This window comes from Necator americanus, chromosome III (assembly GCF_031761385.1).
Source record: "Necator americanus strain Aroian chromosome III, whole genome shotgun sequence".
In the NCBI taxonomy this organism is placed as follows: domain Eukaryota; kingdom Metazoa; phylum Nematoda; class Chromadorea; order Rhabditida; family Ancylostomatidae; genus Necator; species Necator americanus.
Genome location: NC_087373.1, coordinates 8766213 through 8786135, shown reverse-complemented (window position 1 = coordinate 8786135; position 19923 = coordinate 8766213). Strand labels below are relative to the sequence as shown.

Here is a 19923-nt window from a genome sequence, read left to right as displayed (position 1 = left end):
TCTTAAGATTTTCGTGTGTATAACAAAACGATAAGACTCGACCTTCTATGCATTTAGCTTCCATTACTTCTTATTATTCGTCTAATCCCTATGATTTAAAAAATAGGTGCCGATGACGGGCGAGAAGATGACTTTTATTAGATATATTATCCTCGTATTCTCAATTCTTCTAAGCACGTCTATCTACAGTAGTCAACAAGCCCTCAGCTTTACGGTAATTTGTATGCAGGATGTAGTAACATCTCAAACAACAAATGGCACAGAAAACAGTGGGTATAATTCTATGTTATTACAGTTTGTAACTCATTTCCCTTCGTATCAACTACCAACTGTGTCGTTAAAAGTAAGCGTTTCAGGTCACTGGCTGAATGATCCTAAGAGGAAAAATCTCCTTTTCTCGGTTGTGGCAGTGGGACAACTCATCGGAACTATTCCCATAGTTCCTGTTATGCAAAAAATTGGACTTAGGTCAGAAATATCAACAAAAAAAAACTACTCAGAAACTCCTAGAAGAATAAATGGGAGCGATATTTTAAGGCTGGCTCAACGAAAAGCAACCTTCAATTTCTTTTACTGTTTGGTCATTCTCTTAGTTAATTCTGAGTTTAGCAAACACATCGGCAGTCTCCATTTCTTTAATTCTCTGTAAAATAGCAAAAAAAAATCAATTTTTGACTGCATGTTTCGCTGTGTAGTTGGGAATCGTTGTTTTCTTAGTAACACTCAAAAAGGCGCTTTGCTCAAACATAATTTCGCGAAAATGCCGACAATGTTTGTGGCCTGGAAGTAGAATAGCAACTAGAATTAAAATAATTAAATTTCACTTCAAGGCTGACATCGAAGAAATTTCCGAGGTTGGGATCTTTTCAGCAATAGGTTGTGGCACAGTTCATAAATGTCGTTGTGAAAATACTTTTTTCTAAATAATAAATGTATGAATTTGACTGATCAGGAGCATAAACGGCCATAAGACAACATAATGAATGATTTTTCTGACATACGCATTCCTACAAAATGTGGACAAGTATCAAGCTAGAACAATACCCTATTTGCAAAATGGTGCAAAAGCAAAGTTTGCGAAAAATTACCACATTTTTTGTGAGTGCGGTGATGGATCTCTTAAGATTGAAAACGGCATGCGGAATATTGGTTCCTGCGATGCCGTAAATTCATGGTCTTGTTGGTTGCGGGTTTTAATCGTGATACTTGTAAACAATTTTTTACTTTTTACTTGCTGATTCTGAATCCAAAAACCTGGAACTGCGTCAGGTACACCTATACTTTCTATGGTCTTGTAGCTGCATTTACAACTCTTTCCATTCCGTTAGCAGTTGAATTTGGTCACTTTTTTGTTGCACTTGCCAGAGTGCTGCAGGTACGTACTGAAAAGGACAGTCTTTACCTTTCAAGCAATTTCTTGGTAGTAATAAACGACTTTTCTAGGGTTTCGCTCTGGGGGTGGCTTTCGTCACTGTAGGAGCAATAACATCCCACTGGTCCGTGCTTCGCGAATCTGGGACATATATCGCCATTTTGTCATGCAGCCCACAGGTGATCCTTCAGCCTTTACTCACTTTATAAGAATAGAAAAGAAGTCCTTAATGATTGAAATTCGTTGCCTTGTTATCTAAATGTATCTTTGCTAAGTTGAAAAGTTTCAAGTGAGTAAGATTATCAAGTCTCCACTAACATCAGCCCACTCTTTTAGTGTAACATATTTTTTCACTTCTCACTTAGTTTTTCCCTACTATACGAAATAAGCTTTGGGAATTGTCAAATAAAGTGTTAGTAAAACAGGGACTACTTGGAAATATTTGTACCAAAACACTTCTTCACATCACTTGTTAATCGTTTTTCGGTCGTTCGTTAAGTGTTCTAAGCGCTTGGTTAATGCTAGACAAGAATGGAAGGATATTACTCGTCGATCTATTCCTTTGGCCTTTAATTTCAGAAAATGTTTTTCGAAGGCATTTGCTTCTTCTATTCTTCCTCTTTACTGTCCCAGTTCTTTTGATACAGATAGGTGCAGGAAGCTTAACACTGTAATTGCATGTCTCCCTGCTTTTCTGTCACTGGCCTCCTCTGTACCGAGGTGTTATGAAAGTGCCAAGAAAGAAAAATCATTTTTAGCTTTCTTCAGTTATATCTATGCCGCTTGCAAGCGCATTCTGTGAATCTTCACTTGGTTGGAGGTATCTCTACTATACTCTTGGTGCCGCTGGATTGCTTTTTTCGACAACATTTTTTCTATTCTATGAAGATGACCCAAAAAACCACAGGTCAGCGTACGCGTTCTCATGTCAATAACTGGTAGAAAGTGTTCACAAATGATTCAGAGTTCCAACCAATGTTTATCTTCTTCAACGCATACATAACTGTTCACGTTCCACTTGTTGAAAATGTAACAGTTCCTTTCCACTGTTTTCAAAGATGTTCCCTAATACGTTGAAAGTACACCTATTTGATTTTTCCACATTGTGGTAGAAAAAAAGGAGCTAAATATCCTATTTAGAATGGTTAGTTCAAGAGAGTTGTCTGCAATCACTACTGGTAAAGAGCAACAATCTGAGAGGGAGAAAGTTCCTTACAAAAAGATATGTGCCGATCGGTGTATGCAAGCTGTTCTCTTCACGACATTCAGTGGGAACACTGCTTTCTTCACTTTCCTGCATTTTGGTCCTACTTTTATGAATATGGTATGTGGGAGAAATCAACTCATTTGCATTCGATGGTTTAAAGATGTGAAAAGGAAAAGAAATTTAGACGCTCGGTTTTGATATCACTGAGACTGGCTACTCCACTGCGTTACCATACGCTTTATGCGTACTGTTGAAGATCATAGCTGGGCCGTTGTTTGACATTTTAACATTTATACCTGAGAAATATCGGCTGATTATGTTTGCATCAGTCTCACAGGGTGCAATGGCGATCTGTTTCTGCGTTTTGTCCCAGGTCGGTTAGTGTCTTGTACTCCTCATTGAAAGACTTTTAATTTGCGATATTTGCTCAATGTCTCACATGTCTCACCTAACTCCTTTTATTATCGATCCCAATTCGTTTTATGGATTGAATAACTTCGTAAATTGCGGCAGCTTCAACAACACTTCGAACTTATCTGTCCTAAAACAGATCTTAGCTTGAAACCAAGTGGTTCTATCTCAACAGTTGTTCATAATTTTGCAGAGTGGAAGTAGGTTGATGGCTCAAGCTGCGTACAGCGGCGCAGTCGCTTTCAACGGCTTAAACATCGTTGGCTCTATCAAATGTGCTCAAATGGTGAGTTATTCGGCAGTTCGAGTGATTGTTATACATTACAGTGGTGGGTGTTCCGTTACACTGGCACTGTGTGTTCCGTGGCACTTTCCTCAACGGTTACATATACTGAAAGTTATTCAGTATATGTAACCGTTGAGGAAAGTGCCAAGTCCTTAATAAAACGGTAATTAATTGAAGCCTGCGATAACAATTAGAGGTTACAATAAAATCAACACATTAATACCGTTACAAAAGCTGTTACGTGACTGAAGGCTCAAGCGCGCTACAATTGATTCCATTTTTGATTTTGTTTTGTATTTCTAATCTGATCGGCGAAAGGCAGTTTCAGAGTTTTTCTGGTGCCCTTTCTGTGGTGGTCGTTTCGTACCCTTTAGGGTGACCAATAGAAATTTGCAGCAGGACCACATCCCGTAAATTTGTATCAAATGATTGAAATCGTTTCTTTCCTTCCTTTTTATTTTAAGAGATAATGGTGGAAGATCTCATCAATGTCTCCTTGTAGGCTTCTCGCTACAGACAGCAGTTAACTTTAGAGAATATTCAAAGTTGATCCTGCACTTATACTCCTTTAATCCCGCCCGGGCAATGCGACACTTATACGAGGGCTACCAGCTAGAGGACGGAGCCGGCCAAAGAAGTTAGTCCGCAATCGCCAACAACATCCAGTGCGCCTGGCAACACATAACGCTGGGACGCTTACCGGAAGAAGTCGTAAACTGGCAGTCTCAGAGGACGTCGTGTTGATATATGCTTTCCACAAGAGATTCGCTGGAAAGGCTCCTAGTCAAGCGAATTAGGATATGGCTACAAGCTCATCCACCACGGCGCATCAAATTACAATGGCGTTGGTGTCCTATTGAACGAGACGTTTAGAAACAGCGTCACAGCGGTGGATTGATTATCGGATCGGCTAATGGCTGTAAAAGTAGACACAGGAAAAGTGGAATTGCGAGTCGTCTCTGCTTACTTCTGCGACAGTGCCTATATGGGATATCTGGATTGAGAGATCATGGGAATCTAAAAATTGCACCACATTAGTGGTGATCGAATGACTTTGACGGCTCACTCCATACTGATGTGTTGAAATTCTAAACACTTGCCTTCTATAGTTTTCTTTTTCTGAGAAGGTTTTGATAAAGTTTACCCATTTCGATGGTAATTTCATAGTTACGCAATTGAAGAAGTCCCTAGTGGTAAAAAACGTGACTACCTCATTTTCACAAGCCTCTCGTGAGGCAAGTTTTGTACCATCAAGGAAATTTTGCTAATCCTTAGAAAGTCGCTTGGTGTCAGGTTTGGACTATGCGGCAGGTGCGGTAGAAGCTTCAATCTGCCCAGTTTTTGACAGTAGACGTCCAAACTGAGAGTTTACTAGATGGGAGGAGCCCACCAAATGGACAGTAGAACCTTCTTTGCCGTTAATCTGGGCCTGCGATTCGTCGAATATCCATTCGGACGCCCGATGGGCAATTTATTTCATCCGACGAGTCGATGTGCAAGGGTGGCGCGTTGCAAAAGAGAACGTCATAAGGAACCGTATTCCGAAGCCGTTTGTTTACAGTGATGCAGGAAGAGATGAGCGAGGTCCCACCCGTTTTTGCCAATCTACGCTTCCGTAATGTCTTTGGCCGTTGGAAATCCATCCCAAGTGAGATTCGTGGGATGATGCCTGTAAACAGGCAACTAACTAGAATTTTGAGTTTTTGAATTGTTTAAGGGGATATTCAAAAACCAAATTTTCTCTACGTGAACCCGAAGGATAATCTTAATAACAAGTGCTCAGGATCAGCCACATCTATTGAACTACCATAAGATAAACAAAGATTATTTTTCTACTTGGGAATGTTTACTCGCAACTTGTAATGACATGTAATCATTTATGTGCGCTGTACGATTGTGTTCGCTGTCTAGTTTATTCACCTGTATCTCCTTCTTGGTGTCACTCTTTTGTATTTTGTTTTTTGTTCCAGTTCTCTTAAACTCCGCAGAGCAATTTCTATCTCGCAAACAATCTGAAATGGTTGGCCAAGCAATTAGAATGCACCAACATAATTCTCTCAGAAACTTTTCAGGTCGCCAGACAACATGTGCACTTTGTTATGGTATGCATCACAATTACGGGATGCATTATTTCCTTTATACTACCAGGAATTGTTGCAGTTTTATGCCCTCATAACACCGTCCATGAGGTACACTTTAAAGACCGTTTTTCCCTTAATTAAGCTTAATGAATGGCACAATGCAGTGGTAAGTTGTCCAATCCAAAGAACGTCTCTTAGAAGGCAAGTGTAAGACATACTCGGAAACGATAGGCAACATTAACAATTTTCCGCTGTACAATACCCTTCTTCATTTACCTCCTTTCATAACGTTTTTTTTTTCCTGTGAAAAAAGGGTCGTACTTCGTTAATAATGTTGTGATAACGAATTTTGTACAATCTTCCGCACGCACTCCAAGCAGGCATGGTGAGTCTATATTCCCTGTAACTCTTTCTGTAAGCCATAAATCAAATCTAGGTATAAAAATAACGCATATTTTACAGTGGTCGCGTCTATTCCTTGGCATCAGCGTCTTTGTCGTCTTCGCCAACATTCCATTTCTGTTTCTCGCTAGAAGTGAACCTGCACCGTGGACTAAGTCGACGCCAAACTACAGACTTAGTGTGGATCAAAGCTTCAGATCAACAGCTGAAGCCGGGAAATCCATTGTGCCGCCAACAGTTGCATCCGGCAGACCAAGGGATGCGACACAAGAAGTCTCTGTCGCATGAGACACTACGTATGCGTCATTCTCGCTGCTTCGACAACCAATTCGTTTTCTCAAATAGGTTAGGAAAAAAAAAACGATGGTAGAATTGGCCTTTATTTTGCTCATTTTTGAAACGAAAAGTATATATAAGAAAGTCGAATAAACAATGTTTCTCGTTTTGGATATGTTCTTGTATTCTTGTGGACCACTCTTCTTCCTCTTCTCTGTTGTTATCAAGTCTATACTACACATAAAAAGTCTTGCGTGGACGTTCGCTGGAAGGGCATTACTACCACTATCAAAAAAGATCGACCAAGTACATTGAAATTAAGTTGAAACGTTGACATTCTATTAACCAATAGTTCGGCTCGGTTTTATCCCAGGTTTCGCCACTCTGAATTCATAAATACTGTCGATCTCTACGTGAAGCTTAGCAGGATATGAAATAGTGAGTGAACGGACTGATATCGTCCGATCGGTGTAGATCGCGATGGTGCGGCAAAACTGTGTTCAAATACGGCACATCTTGCAGAGATGCGACCAACCAACTCAAGATATAACAGCATCCTGCCAATTTGGTCAACTAAAGAAGCATTAATTATGTTCAATTCGGAATGTTTCCTGTGTTTTGTATAAAAACCCATAGAAGAATCGCGAGAGTACAGGTTACCGCTATGTCTTACTTTCACCGTCCTAAACGAGACCTTCAACTCAGTTGAAACGGAAGCCTTTAGCAACAAAAGTGCCTCTACTCGGTACACAAAGGTTCTTCGAAAAATGCCTCTACTCGGTACATAAAGGTTCTTCGAAAAGTGCATAGTAACTTCAATACCAGGATTTCGCTATTATACAAGAACTAAATCATCGACGTGAAGAAAAGGTTTCCACAGGGTAATACGGTCTCACCCAAAAGTTCACGACTATTCTCCAAAACGCAACGCGAAAGTTGGAATGGGATGACATGGGAGTGGTAGTGGACGATCGGCAGCTAAATCATCTGCAAATTGCTGCTATCGTTATTGTTAACATCGTTGTGATAACATCTAGCATCACCCAAGCGGAAAAATTGCTGGCCGAAATAGACAAAACATATGAAAAAATCGGTCTCCTGCCGAATCTGCGAACGACGATGTTCATGAGGAACGGATAGGCCTCGAATGCCTTATTTAAGCTCAGCATAACGAACGTACCCGACTGTATCGGCTATTTCTATTCAGGTCGGGAAATGAACATGAAGAACAACTTAACCTTCAAGGTGGGAACAGCCGGTAAAGAAGTTCTGTCAGATTTTCCAGCATGCTTCTACCATACGTGGCCTGAGGAATTACCGATTTAGTGTATCCTAAGGAGATGCACCGTCGTTGCTGCTTAAATAACCGACTTCATCTACCTACCGCCGATCAAGCTGTGTTATTGGAGTTTAAGGAAGGGTCTCTGTATCTATAAATAATTGTGGGACTTTTTAAGATAGACTATGATGTAGTTCACGAGCTACCGAATTTCTTGCGGGAATCAGACACGTGCAAAAGAATTTTCTGATGGAAATCTTCAGGTAAGATACGATTACGATATAACTTGAATTTATAACCGTATCAAAAGCACGAGAAATCGTCACGTGAAATATGACCAGAAAATTTACCTGATGGCTTGATATTGCATGTATGAAAACTGCCATTGAAAACAAGAAACATTCCTGTCAATCTTGGAACAGGTGAGTAAATAAGAACGGAAAAAAGTGATAAAAAGTTGGTAGTGTGAATAGAAAATAGGTGCTTAAGGAGACCTTCTGTGTCTCTGACGTCATGGTGAAAAGAAGTTCATTTGAATGGATTTTTAGACTTCCAAGGGATAATATCTAGACAAAATTCGTCCTTTCTCTCCTATTGTACTACTTAATACTTAATAATACTTGATATTGTTTAATATGTAAGTGTCCGATTCATCGATGCATGTTTGCGTCAATCCACCGAATACGTAATGTGTCGCGGACAATTCTCGGGAAATTCGGAAGCCCCTTCGCCGTCCTCTCAAGCTGGGCAGAGAGAAGCGAGCGGCTTGAGGAGCGAATAAGAGCATCGTGACAAAGTCCATCTAATAAAAACATGATGATATCTCTGTCTCGTGAAAGGAGAAACCGTTAGTCGGGTAGGGACGAATGAAAGAATTAGATTCGGAGAATTACTGGAGTCAGGTGATCATAATGTTTCATTTTTAGAGCAGAGAGGAATTTCTTCTGCACAGTGGCTAAAAGTCTGACGGGCGGATTTAGCACAGTCGGTTAGAGGCCTTTCAGCTGTGACTGCACGACTGATTGATGGTTCAAAACCCTCGATAGCCAACTCTCCCTCTGGAGTTGATGAAAACCTGTCTGAGAGAATAGCGACACTGACTACATACACTGGCTAACCCTCGCAATTGATGTATAGGTCAGACACGCGTTCGTAGAGCAAAAACGATTCTGCATTGGAGTGGAGGCTTTGGCGCATCCGAAGCTAATTGATTAACGCCAGAAGCTTTATTCTTTACCGTGGCTAACTAGTAACATGACAGTAACATGTGAGCACATTTTGAAATTTCGTCTAGAAATAAAATGGAATTGTGTTCTGTCTCGACGAAGATTCTATAAAGGACCGAATCCTGTCAGGATGTAGAATAAATAAGTGTTTTTCAATGGCAAACAAACGCAGTGAGACAAGAACAAATATCAATAGGTGACTAAGGGTACAGCTATTAGTTCACTACTTTGAAGAAAAAGGATACCTGTCCTTGACTCCCGAACATCTAAAGAGCTGGTGTCGACTATAGTACATAAAGCAAATATGCTCAAATGGACTTGGATCTGACTTTAACACGATTATTATCTAGGGCTTTAGTTCGGTCACTCCTTCAAAGCAAAGTCTGAATGTGTATTTGAAGTGGCGATTGGAATACTTCGAGTCGAATATTAGAAACCTTGCGCTACGGTAAATTTAGAAACAGTCAATCGGAGCCACCAGTATAGATGTTTGATCTGCGGTTCCTGTTTCGATCAAAAGTACATGCATTTCTTGCATAGAGAAGCAGAACAAGTTTCCCACCACAGTAAAGTTGCCTGAAATCTACTTTTCAACTACTTTCCAGTCAATGCGAAAGCATTTGACATTGGTCCAACACTGTTTCGAGCGGCAATGTGAAAAAGAAAAGGAAAAAGTACAGTGAATGATGTGGTATGCGTATCCAATACAAAGATTCGAAGATGTTAAAAAAAAATAATTTTGGCTCACGTTTAAGACGTATTTACTATCACACATTGTTAATGATCTAATAATAAAGTCAGGTGTGCGTGTTCATTTTTTATTTTCAGTGAGTGTTCATTTTTACCTGAAGTAACAGTTAGAACTTGAGCTATGAGCTGTGGACGATCAACAGTTGCAATAAAACATGATGTTTCCGATGTATGCGAGCTCGTAAAAAAGAATAATCTGTTGTTTTTCTCGCTGTGGTCCTTTGATAGATCTTTGAACGTGAATTATTGCTAGAGACTTGATGCAGAGGAGTACCAGTTCATTTTCCGCATAATGAGGTATTAGTTCGAACGACAATGGCATATTCTCTCACCTTTTAATACGATTATGTCTCCAAATATTCCAAATGCTCAGTATTATCGCTTAAACAATGCGGGAGTCGTGAAATGGTGTTGTGCAAAATGTTCACACACTCTTACTCGCAGTAAAGTTCGTTTTGCTGCGGTTATTTTCGCTCCTGCATCAAAAATGCAATGATTGTTCTTTGATTTGTTATTTTTTACATAATAATTTCTGTCGTTATCCTCTTCGAATAGTCCTAAAGCACTGGAATCTTCGATTCAAAAAATTCAAATGGAAAGTTTTTGTTTGATCAACATTGTTAATCTGTGCTACTAACTTAATATCGAGGTTCGAGACTTTCTTCATAGAAATGAATACTTTTGTTTCAATCCCGTTCTGCTTTTAAAGTTGTAACATTGTCATTGTCGAAGGTGTAACAAAATAAAGACCGTCTTTTCCTGCTTTTAGTTTTTATTATTCATTCCTATTCGTTTATTCCCTATTATTTAAATCCTAGGTGCCGATGACGAGCGAGAAGATGACTTTTATTAGATATATTATCCTCGTATTCTCAATTCTTCTAAGCACGTCTATCTACAGTAGTCAACAAGCCCTCAGCTTTACGGTAATTTGTATGCAGGATGTAGTAACATCTCAAACAACAAATGGCACAGAAAACAGTAAGTGTAACCCTATGTTATTTGCACTCTATGTCTTGTAACTCAACTAACTAACTGTAACTTTGTAATTCATTTCCCTTCGTATCAGCCAATTATGTCGCTAAAAGTAAAGTCACGTTTCAGGTCACTGGTTGAACGATCCAAAGAGGAAAAATGTCCTTTTCTCGGTTGTTGCAGTGGGACAACTCATCGGAACTATTCCTATCGTTCCTGTTATGCAAAAAATTGGACTAAGGTCACATTTTTTTAGGGAACTCCTTAATGCTAAAAGAATGAAAAGATGCGGAATATCTTCATTGCAAAAGGAGAGCCTGGTTCATCGGAAACTGCAATTCAAAACCTCCAGTTTCTGTTGCGTCCACAATAAATGCGCCGGAATCTCCCCTTCTTTACTTTTTTTGTAATAATCACGAAAAAGATCAATTTCCGATGTTATTTTTCGCTGTGTGGTTGAAATTCATTGTTTTCTCGGAATCGTTCACAGAAGGGCGCTTTGTTCAGACATAGTTCCTGTGCAATGTCGGCCATGTGTGTGGCCAAGCAGTGGAATCGAAAGTAGATTTGAAATTACAGAAAAAATCACTTAAAGGCTGAGTTTGCAGAAATTTTCGAGATTGGGGTCTTTTTAACAGATCAGGAGCATTTAGGATCCATAGTCCTACCGCATAATGTGTAATCCATCCGATTGCAACCTGTTAGCACTTCAGCCACTGAACAGAGTTCGCCGGAATTTTTCGCATTTTGCATTGGTGCGGAAGTCACTTCCATATTTTCGTAAGCGGCGTGCGGATTATTTGTTCTGTGTGCTTCTGATACCTCAAATTCCTGGTTTCGTTGGTCGCGGGTGTTGACCTTACGTTTACGTTTATAAAACCGTTTTCGGGCTCCTACATACTGGTGGAAAGACTCCAAATTCGAAAACTCCCGCAAATGCAGCCTTCAAAGAGTTTTCATAATTTTCAACAAATTGCATCAGATACACGTACACCTTCTATGGTCTTGTTGCTGCATTTGCAACTCTTTCCATTCCGTTAGCAGTTGAACTTGGTCACTTTTTTGTTGCACTTGCCAGAGTACTGCAGGTACGTATTAAATTGGACTGTCCTAACCTTAATAGCAGTTTCTTGACTGTAATAAATGACTTTCCTAGGGTTTCGCTATGGCGGTGGCTTTCGTTACTGTAGGATCAATAACGTCCCACTGGTCTGTGCTTCGCGAATCTGGGACATATATCGCCATTTTGTCATGCAGCCCACAGGTGATTCTTTCAGCCTTTACTCACTTCCTGATTATAGAAATCAAGTTTTAAATGATTAAAATTCGTTCTCCTATTACTTATACAACTGCTAATACCACCACTAAGACTTGTATCGGTCTGAGAAGAGTTGAAAATCGTGCAGAATTCTGAGGTGGTCACCCGCTAAGGTTCAAAAGTCTGCCCCACATTCTCAGTGCGAGATAGTTTTCCATTTGGTCAGCTTTCACTTAGTAACATTTTGTTTCTACTTGAAGGAAAAAAAAAATTTAAGGCACAGCGTCAGCAGATTAAGGTCTAGGAAACATTCTGGACCGGATTACTTCTCCACTTTGCTTAATAGCGTTCGTTCTTTTAAGGTCACTAACCTCTTAGCTAAAGTTAGAGAAGGATGGGAGATTATAACTCCTAGATGTTCTTCCTTGGCGTTTATCTTCGGACGTTTGTGCGAGGCTTTTCCTATCTGTATCTTTCCTCTTCAACTGACCAAGTGTGTAGAGTAAAAACCCCTAAACTCTAGAAATCCGCGTTCCCCTGATTCCTATCCTTCTGGTAAAATTCCCTCTTCTAAACCGAAGCAAGATAGATGACTTTTAGCTTTCTTCTGTTATATCTATGCCGCTTGCCAGCGCATTCTGCGAATCTGCACTTGGTTGGAGATACCTCTATTATACTCTTGGTGCAGCTGGAGTGCTCTTTTCGACAACATTTTTTCTATTCTATGAAGATAACCCAAAAAACCACAGGTCAGCATACGTTCTTCCGGTGTTAGCATCTAGCAAAAATATCCAGAAACTATTGAAACTTGTGGGCAGTGTTTATCCTCTTTATCAAGGTAATCTGTGCATAATCTGGGTTCGTTTGACATGTTGAAAATGTGACGGTCGGTTACTTTCAACTCCTGTCTAGAATGTTTATTAATACGTTAGAATGCCTACGCGCTTTTCCTAGCCATTCTTAGTAGTAAAGAAGAAGGACACTAAACATCCTGTTCAGGATGGTAAGCCCAAAAGAGTTATCCGCAATCACTTTTGGTAAAGAAGAACAAACTAAAAAGGAGAAAGTTCCTTACAAAAAGATGTGCACCGATCGGTGTATGCAAGCCGTGCTCCTGACAGCATTCAGTGGAAACACCGCTTTCTTCGTTTTCCTGCAATTTGGCCCTACTTATATGAATATGGTATGTGGAGTATCTTAACGCATGCAATTAATCGTTAGGAAGTTACTTGTGAAGATTTAGGCGCTCGGTTTTGACATCACTGAGACAGGTTACGCCACAGCATTTCCATACGTCTTATGCGTACTGATGAAGGTCATAGCTGGTCCATTATTTGACATTTCAACATTTATACCTGAAAAATATCGAATGATTATGTTTGCATCAATCTCGCAGGGCGCCATGGCAGTCTGCTTCTGCGTTTTGTCTCAGGTCAGTTGGTGTTCATCTTTGACAAGACTTTCTTCTTTCTTTTACTTCTCACTGGAAGATTTTTAATTTGGGACACTCGTTCAACGTTCAATCACATCTCAGTCTCCTTAATACCAAAGTTAACTCGTTTTATAAGTTGGATTATTTCACAAATCAAGGCAACTTCAAAAGTACTTGGGTACACTTACTCTGAAAACAATCATCATGTTGAACTTGGTGTTTTTGTTCCAATATTTCAGTTGTTCACAATGCTTGTATACAATTTTGCAGACAGAAAGTAAGTTGATGGCTCAAGCTGCGTACAGTGGTGCAGTCGCTTTCAGCGGTTTAAACGCCGTTGGCTCTATCAAATGTGCTCAAGTGGTGAGTTGTTCTGCGATTCAACTGATTGCTCCGCTTTATAGTAGTGCACGTTTTTGTGCTGAAACTTTTTTGGAGGGTTCAACATCTGAGAATAGTGGCCATATCCCTAACTAGTTCGTAATTATTAAACCTTTACATTAACAATCAGGAGTTACAATACAATGCCCGTACAAATATTACGCCGTTACACAGGTTGTTATGCTGTCTTTGGTTCAGTCACGCTTTAGTTTATTTCTTCAACAACTCTTCTTTTAACGGTATGCTTGTGTAAAACAAAACGTAGCAAACCTAATAGAAGACATTTTAAAGGACAAAGGATTTTTAAAGGATCTGGTGTTAATCAATCTGCTTGGGGTGCGCCACCACGTTCACTTCAATTCAGAATCGTTTGTGGTTTACGAACGTGTGAACTGGTCTATACAGTGACTTGTAGGGCTAGCCGACGAGTCAAGTGTTGTGTACTTTGTTAAGAATTGCAAACTTTCCTTTTCTCAAGTTTTTATGTTGTTGTGGAAAAACTGCGTAGACTAAAAGTGACCGCACCAGGAAGTTGTGAAATTGGGCGGAACAGGTTTGCTTTGCCAGTTAGAAATGAAGCACCTGAAAGCACTTGAGTAACTTTCACGGCGTCAGGTAGACGCGCCGGCATTGGAAGGTAGACTGCTGTCGTAGGGGGCGTTCCCCGATGTCAGATGAGCTTGTTGGCGTCAGAAAGCAGTGAGGCGTATCCCACTATGTCCAGCCCCGTAAAGAAGGAAAAAGGAGATGAGGTCGCTCGCGTAGCGTTTCACCCAAATGTACTTCTCAATATGCCCTCTCTAACCTACCTTCATCATACTCGTCAGATAATTTCTTCAAAAATCAGATTCATACATGTAAGCAGCCGCTTTAGTATAAACTAGCTACTAACGTGATCTGACGTAGAACCTTTATCTTTATAATTATGATGATGACGTTCACCTTACTTAGTCATATCAGAACATTCCATGTTGATAGTTGAGAAAAAAAAGACAAGAGAATCTTTACAATGAAATAGGCTGCAGAAATCTTACCTGTTAACAATGGCAAACCGCTTTACAGATTATCCACGTTTCTAAACAACCAACAGGAACTGGTTGTGATCATATTCATACTCGTTAACCTCTCCGTTTCCGCATCTGCTTGTTTAGTTACTTCAGATTTGGAAATTTAGAGACGATAAGGTTGTGAGAATTGAATGGTGCCGCTTTATTCAGCCAAATTAAGAAATTGAACAAACTCGTGCGCAGTCATATTGTTCCAAGCAGTAAAATACAACGATATTCGCATTAATTCAGATACCTTCTTGCGATAACTCAAAAGAGCACGTGAGAAGAAATAGGAAAAAAACAAACAAGTAACGATTGATGGAGAGGCTGAACGCCCGCTTGTTTAGATCTAGAACATGCTTCTCCGGAAAAAGGAATGAGGAAATCTATTCGGGAGAACAATTTGCTCACTAAATGGCGTGATCTAGGCGTCCGTCTCAAGGGGTCCGCTCTAAGAATGAGCGGCAGGGGTCGGTGGGTAGGACTCGAGGCCGACTGCCCGTATCCGGAGGAGCTCACGCTGGGATAGCCACTACATGGCAGCTCAGCCCCTCCGAAAACTGCGGGCTCGCACCCAGGGTGTCATCCTCCGACTCCCCTTCAGGGGCTTCCGAGCTGCCCCCTGATTCCACCCCTATGCTTGTGGGCTATGGATGCGCTGCGGTACAATTGGTTTTATATGCGAATTTATCCTAATGTCGAAAATACATGGCAATGATAAAGTACACGACATTGAAAGGTGGATCAATGCGGGCCTGTCAAGTGGCTCAGTGGTTGCGGTTCTCGGCTATTAAGTGGGCGCGGTTCGGGGCCCGCAGCTAGCCATGAATAGCGGTTACAGGTGGTTGTGGATGGTGGATGATGTTTGCAGATGGTGGAATGTGGATAAAGGTAGTTGAACGTGGTAGTCGATCAAATACGAAGACATAAAAGAAAGACATCACAATGGAAGCGAAAAGGAGACTGGACCCCGAGTACTCGAAGCTAGCTCTTATATACTGCGACTGGCGCGGAAACGCTGCCGTAATACATTGCCGATGGCAATGTTTCCAGGGCGCTGCCTGGAAAAGAGTGCCGGCTGGCTGAGAAAGTCGTGCCGGGCACGACACATATTCGGATCATCATACAAAAAAGCGGCGACAAAATTAAGAGGGTGATATTTTGCCTTACTGGGCTATCAAATGCACTGATCTTGTATAAAAAATTTGGTTTTGAACTTTCGCTTTTAGTTTTTAGTATGTCTCTGAGAAGCACTTTTATCAAGGAGCTCATACTACGTCTTGAATGGTCAATTCGCACTTCAAAGTAGTATATAACTAGATGAACCGGAGACTTCGAACATATCAACATTGCTCCAGAAGTATAATTGCTCCAAAAAATGGAATACCTCTGAGGAACCAATCTTCATTTTGGTTCTGTGCTTGTGATAACTTACTATTAGACTTTCTTTTTCATTTGTATTGTAGATCTGTGGTATTCACACAACTACAACTAAATTTTTCTCCGGTATTCCCAATGACAATATTGTTAAGAAGTTCTCAGGATATAAGAAGAGAATCTAATTTGGTGCCCAACATTTTACAAGAGAATTTTTAAGAAAACGTTCCAAGGAAATGAAAATAGTTAACACAAAATAAACAAGTATAGTTCAAAATTAAGAAGAATCCAACTTCCACTAAAAAATTCGCACAACTTTTTTAGGTCGCCAGACAACATGTGCACTTTGTTATGGTGTGCATCACAATTACAGGATGCTTTATTTCCTTCATACTACCAGGGATTGTTGCAATTTTATGTCCTCATAACACTGTGGATGAGGTATGCTTTGGAAACTGTAGTTCCCTTACCATAGCTTTAATAGAAAAGCGTACTGGCAACTCGTCTAACGTTCCGCAAGTGTCTCTTAAAAAAGAAATACGTATAGAAAATACACGGAAACGATAAGCGAGACCATTCTTTTCCTGCTTCTTCTCACAACTCTCTTCTTTTGAAACAAAGAAGTCCTACATCATCAGTGGATTATTTTATGACGGATTTTGCCCAATGTCCCGCAAAATCTAATCTCGCTGATGGTTTGCGCAGGCAGTCATGCTGATTACATATTCCTTATAGTTCTCTTTATTCTCTTTGCGTAAAACAATCACTTCATATCTTAACCTGGTTTAATTTTGCGTCTCAGTTGAACAATCTTGTTATGAAAATAACTCGAATTTTACAGTGGTCACGTCTATTTCTTGGCATCAGTGTCTTCGTCGTTCTCGTCAACATACCATTTCTGTTCTTAGCCAGTAGTGAACCAGCACCGTGGACTAAGTCGACGCCGAGCTATAAACTTAATATGGAACAAGGCTTCAAATCAACAGCTAAAGCTGACAAATCATCTTCGCTGCCAACATTAATGCCCAAAATTTGAAGCAGATCAAGGGATGCAACATGGAAAGTCTCCATCGCGTGAGACCAAACATGTACCATCCTTGTTGCTTCAGAAATCAATTCCTTATCAATAGGTTTCAAAAAGCACAAGAGTAAAACTGATCTTCACCATGTTGATTTTGAGAAAATAAAAGAAAAAATCAAATAAAAGTGTCTTTCAAGTTAGGAAAGTTCTTGGACATTGTTTCCTCGGTTCATATGAAGTTTATACCACACAGAAAAGGTTTCATACTGATTTTCGTATGCAGATGTGCAGCTATCGCTATAAAGCGCAGGAAGAAAATCGGAAAGTTGCATTCAAGTTAAATAAAATCTTGGCATTCTATTTATTCGGGTCGTCTTTCTGTCATATTTCATCAGGCTGAATTCGTGGACATTGCCGAGCTCGGCAAGCAGTTAAAACGAGACTTCGAGTCTTGCGGACTATGTAACAATAACGATTTGAAGGATTCTGTTCTATCGCTCCAGTTCGAAGCGTTCGGACAGTGTTCAAAGATTACTTAACATCTAATATGCAAGCAATCAAGACACACGACAATACCATCTTGCAGATGGTTTTTTTGGTCTTTTTTTGGTTTGGTCAACTAAGTTAAGTACTCCAAATCATTAATTTTTTCACTGTACGGAGAAAGAATAAGATGTTCAACAGTAGTTGAGTTGTTTTCACTTTTCCAAATATTTTCAAGTAAATGGGAAGGGAACATCTGACAACGTTCCGAGACACTTGCAGCACAATTCCGAGCAGTAGTGGGAGAAAGGAAGCGATGGATTACAACGGATAAGTTTACCGTCTGCCTAATCTACAGAATCAATAACGGTCACATGATAAACATTGCTACATCTCTATGTGCCCAAGAGATATAAGAATACATTACTCACAAAAATTGTCGAGTTTTGAAGAACATTAAGGAAAATCAGGAAACAATGAATCCTGAAGAAACTCAATGATTCACAAGGAACAACAAGAGGTTTCCATAATGAAATTTTCCCACAACATACAGGAGATGAATCTAAAGGAAGTGAAAAGTGAAACTATTGAAAGTGAAAGTAAAAGTGAGAACTTAAACTGAGAACGTATATTAAATTGTCAAAAGAAAAAGAATTTATTACTTGAAGATGATCCTGAGAATTTATAACTAGATAACTTCGATGGCGGAAGTTGACGTGGAGAACAAAATGAAATTCCAAACGGGAACAGCTGTGAATTTCATTGTTCATCAGTAAACAGAAAATCCTTTTAGTTACTTAAGGATAACTCAACTGTTGCGTTAGGGCTAACATTTGCTCAAAGACCTACACACACTGCGAGATTTAAGGGGTCTTCATTTCTAAAACGATTAATTAGAACCGGTCAAAGATTTCAGCTTTCTCGTTCTTCACGTTCTTTGGCATGATGCTATACGTGTAGTGGTGCAGTTTTAATTGTGACGATTTCCGTGATCCACGGGTTATTATTCTATCCATAGTCTTCATCTTCAGAGGAGGAAATGACCTGGAGCTCGGTGAACGGCTGCGCTCTGAGCGGCGCGGTGCAGCGTTGCGTAACTGGGATTGAAGGGATCCTCGAATAGCACTAATCATCGCTGCAGTCCGAATAAAGTTAGTGGTGGTCTCACTTCGATCCCAACCGCTGGCTCTACCGCTATTTATACTCCTGCATCGCGATTCAGGTCGTTTTGACACGACTATAGAAGTTATCGGCAGCGTTTTTTTTTTTTTAAACTCGACTTAAAGGCATCACCCCACGAATCTGGAGTGCTACGGATTTCTGGTGGAGTACTCGTATACGGGATCGTAGACCATCGAAAGAGGGATGATCCCATCCATTTCCTCCTAACTGCCGTAAAAAACGGCCCAGGAGATACGGCTTTGGGCGTTCTGGCGCGCTACTTTCCACAAGGAGTTCGATTGGAGCGCGCCAGCCTTTTGCATGAGCCGCATCTTCCGGGTCGTTTTTTTACGGTAATTAGAAAGAAATGGACGGAATCACACCCCTCTCCATAATCTATTACATCGTATACGGATAATCCACCTGAAATCGGTACCACCCCAGATTCGTGGTATGCTGCCTTTAAGCGGTTAAAGGAAGGGGTTTAGATTTTTTCGGCCGTCTTAAGATGCAGCTGCATAAAAGCAGCATTGGCAGACTGGAATTTTTGAAATAGATTTCTCTAGTTTAGATAGGAGCTTGTCTCGATTTTTTTCATCGAACTGTAATTATGAAATAATGATTGCAATTGCATTTAAATGTTTTAGGAACAATTATCTTGTTTTACTATTTGATATGCACATATATAATAGTGTGTGATTGTGACAATGATTGAAATCTATGGAATTCCAGTCGAAATAAGCACTTATCTTCACAATTCGTATTCACAATTAATCGTAGAATTCTAAAGTATAAGAAATGATTATGAGAAGGAGAAAAATTGAGCAAAATTTCTCACGTTGAACCATTCTTATTAGATTTAATCTTTCTTACGTTGAATGATGATTAAAACGGTTCACAAGGACATATTTCAAGGAATACGACTATATGACTTGTACCTCTAAAGGGGTGCAATCAAAGCACACATTACTTTCTCATATGTTTCTTAAGCATCGCCTGTACTACACTGTAATACTATCAACAGTAGAAGTACAGTAAAATTGACGTGAATTCTTGATCAGAAAAATATCGGTATAAATATCAAAATATCAAAATATCAATCAAAATAAAAAAATATCAAAATATCAAGCCGAACAGAATTTCACAATTGTAGATGAGTAGCAAATACACCATATGTGGAATCCAATTAAAAGTAGTAGCAAAAATTGATCATTCGTCATCCTGAAAAAAATCTAGTCATTATCCCAATCTATGGGATGCGTCAGAGAATAATTCATACCTTTACGTAAATCGAATCGAAAATCAGGACGTTGCTCTGTGTTTGGGAACTGGTTTCTGCAATAGTAAACTGAATTCCTATTCTTATAATAAAACTTGAATAAAAAATAAGAGGGATTTTTCACCTTTCAACAGCTAATATTTAAAGTAAGAAGCATTTAGATGCTGGCAAAATAACCGGAAACTGTTTGATCGGTTGCGCAAATACTGGCTAGCAC

The 19923-nt window shown here is 39.8% G+C and overlaps 2 protein-coding genes across 4 annotated transcripts; both read left to right on the top strand.

Moving 5' to 3' along the window:
• Positions 1-112: 112 nt before the first annotated feature.
• RB195_009009 (uncharacterized protein) lies at positions 113-6047 on the top strand (the record flags this gene model as incomplete). 2 transcript variants are annotated; one of them, XM_064195800.1, is made up of 10 exons in its annotated part: positions 113-269; positions 357-468; positions 1270-1375; positions 1444-1551; positions 2131-2279; positions 2513-2696; positions 2764-2952; positions 3184-3276; positions 5349-5465; positions 5820-6047. In XM_064195800.1, the coding sequence occupies 10 exons, from the start codon at positions 113-115 to the stop codon at positions 6045-6047; spliced, it is 1443 nt and encodes a 480-aa protein (XP_064046945.1). The 2 variants fall into 2 exon arrangements, with proteins under 2 accessions (XP_064046945.1, XP_064046946.1); XM_064195801.1 differs by having other exon boundaries at positions 224-269.
• A 4067-nt stretch (positions 6048-10114) lies between these two features.
• Positions 10115-16798, top strand: RB195_009008 (uncharacterized protein; the record flags this gene model as incomplete). Of its 2 annotated transcripts, none has more annotated exons than XM_013437098.2 (10): positions 10115-10271; positions 10395-10506; positions 11248-11353; positions 11422-11529; positions 12124-12272; positions 12523-12706; positions 12767-12955; positions 13226-13318; positions 16087-16203; positions 16604-16798. In XM_013437098.2, 10 exons carry the CDS (start codon positions 10115-10117, stop codon positions 16796-16798), a joined length of 1410 nt encoding a protein of 469 aa, XP_013292552.2. The 2 variants fall into 2 exon arrangements, with proteins under 2 accessions (XP_013292552.2, XP_064046944.1); XM_064195799.1 differs by having other exon boundaries at positions 10226-10271.
• Between the last annotated feature and the right edge of the window lie 3125 nt (positions 16799-19923).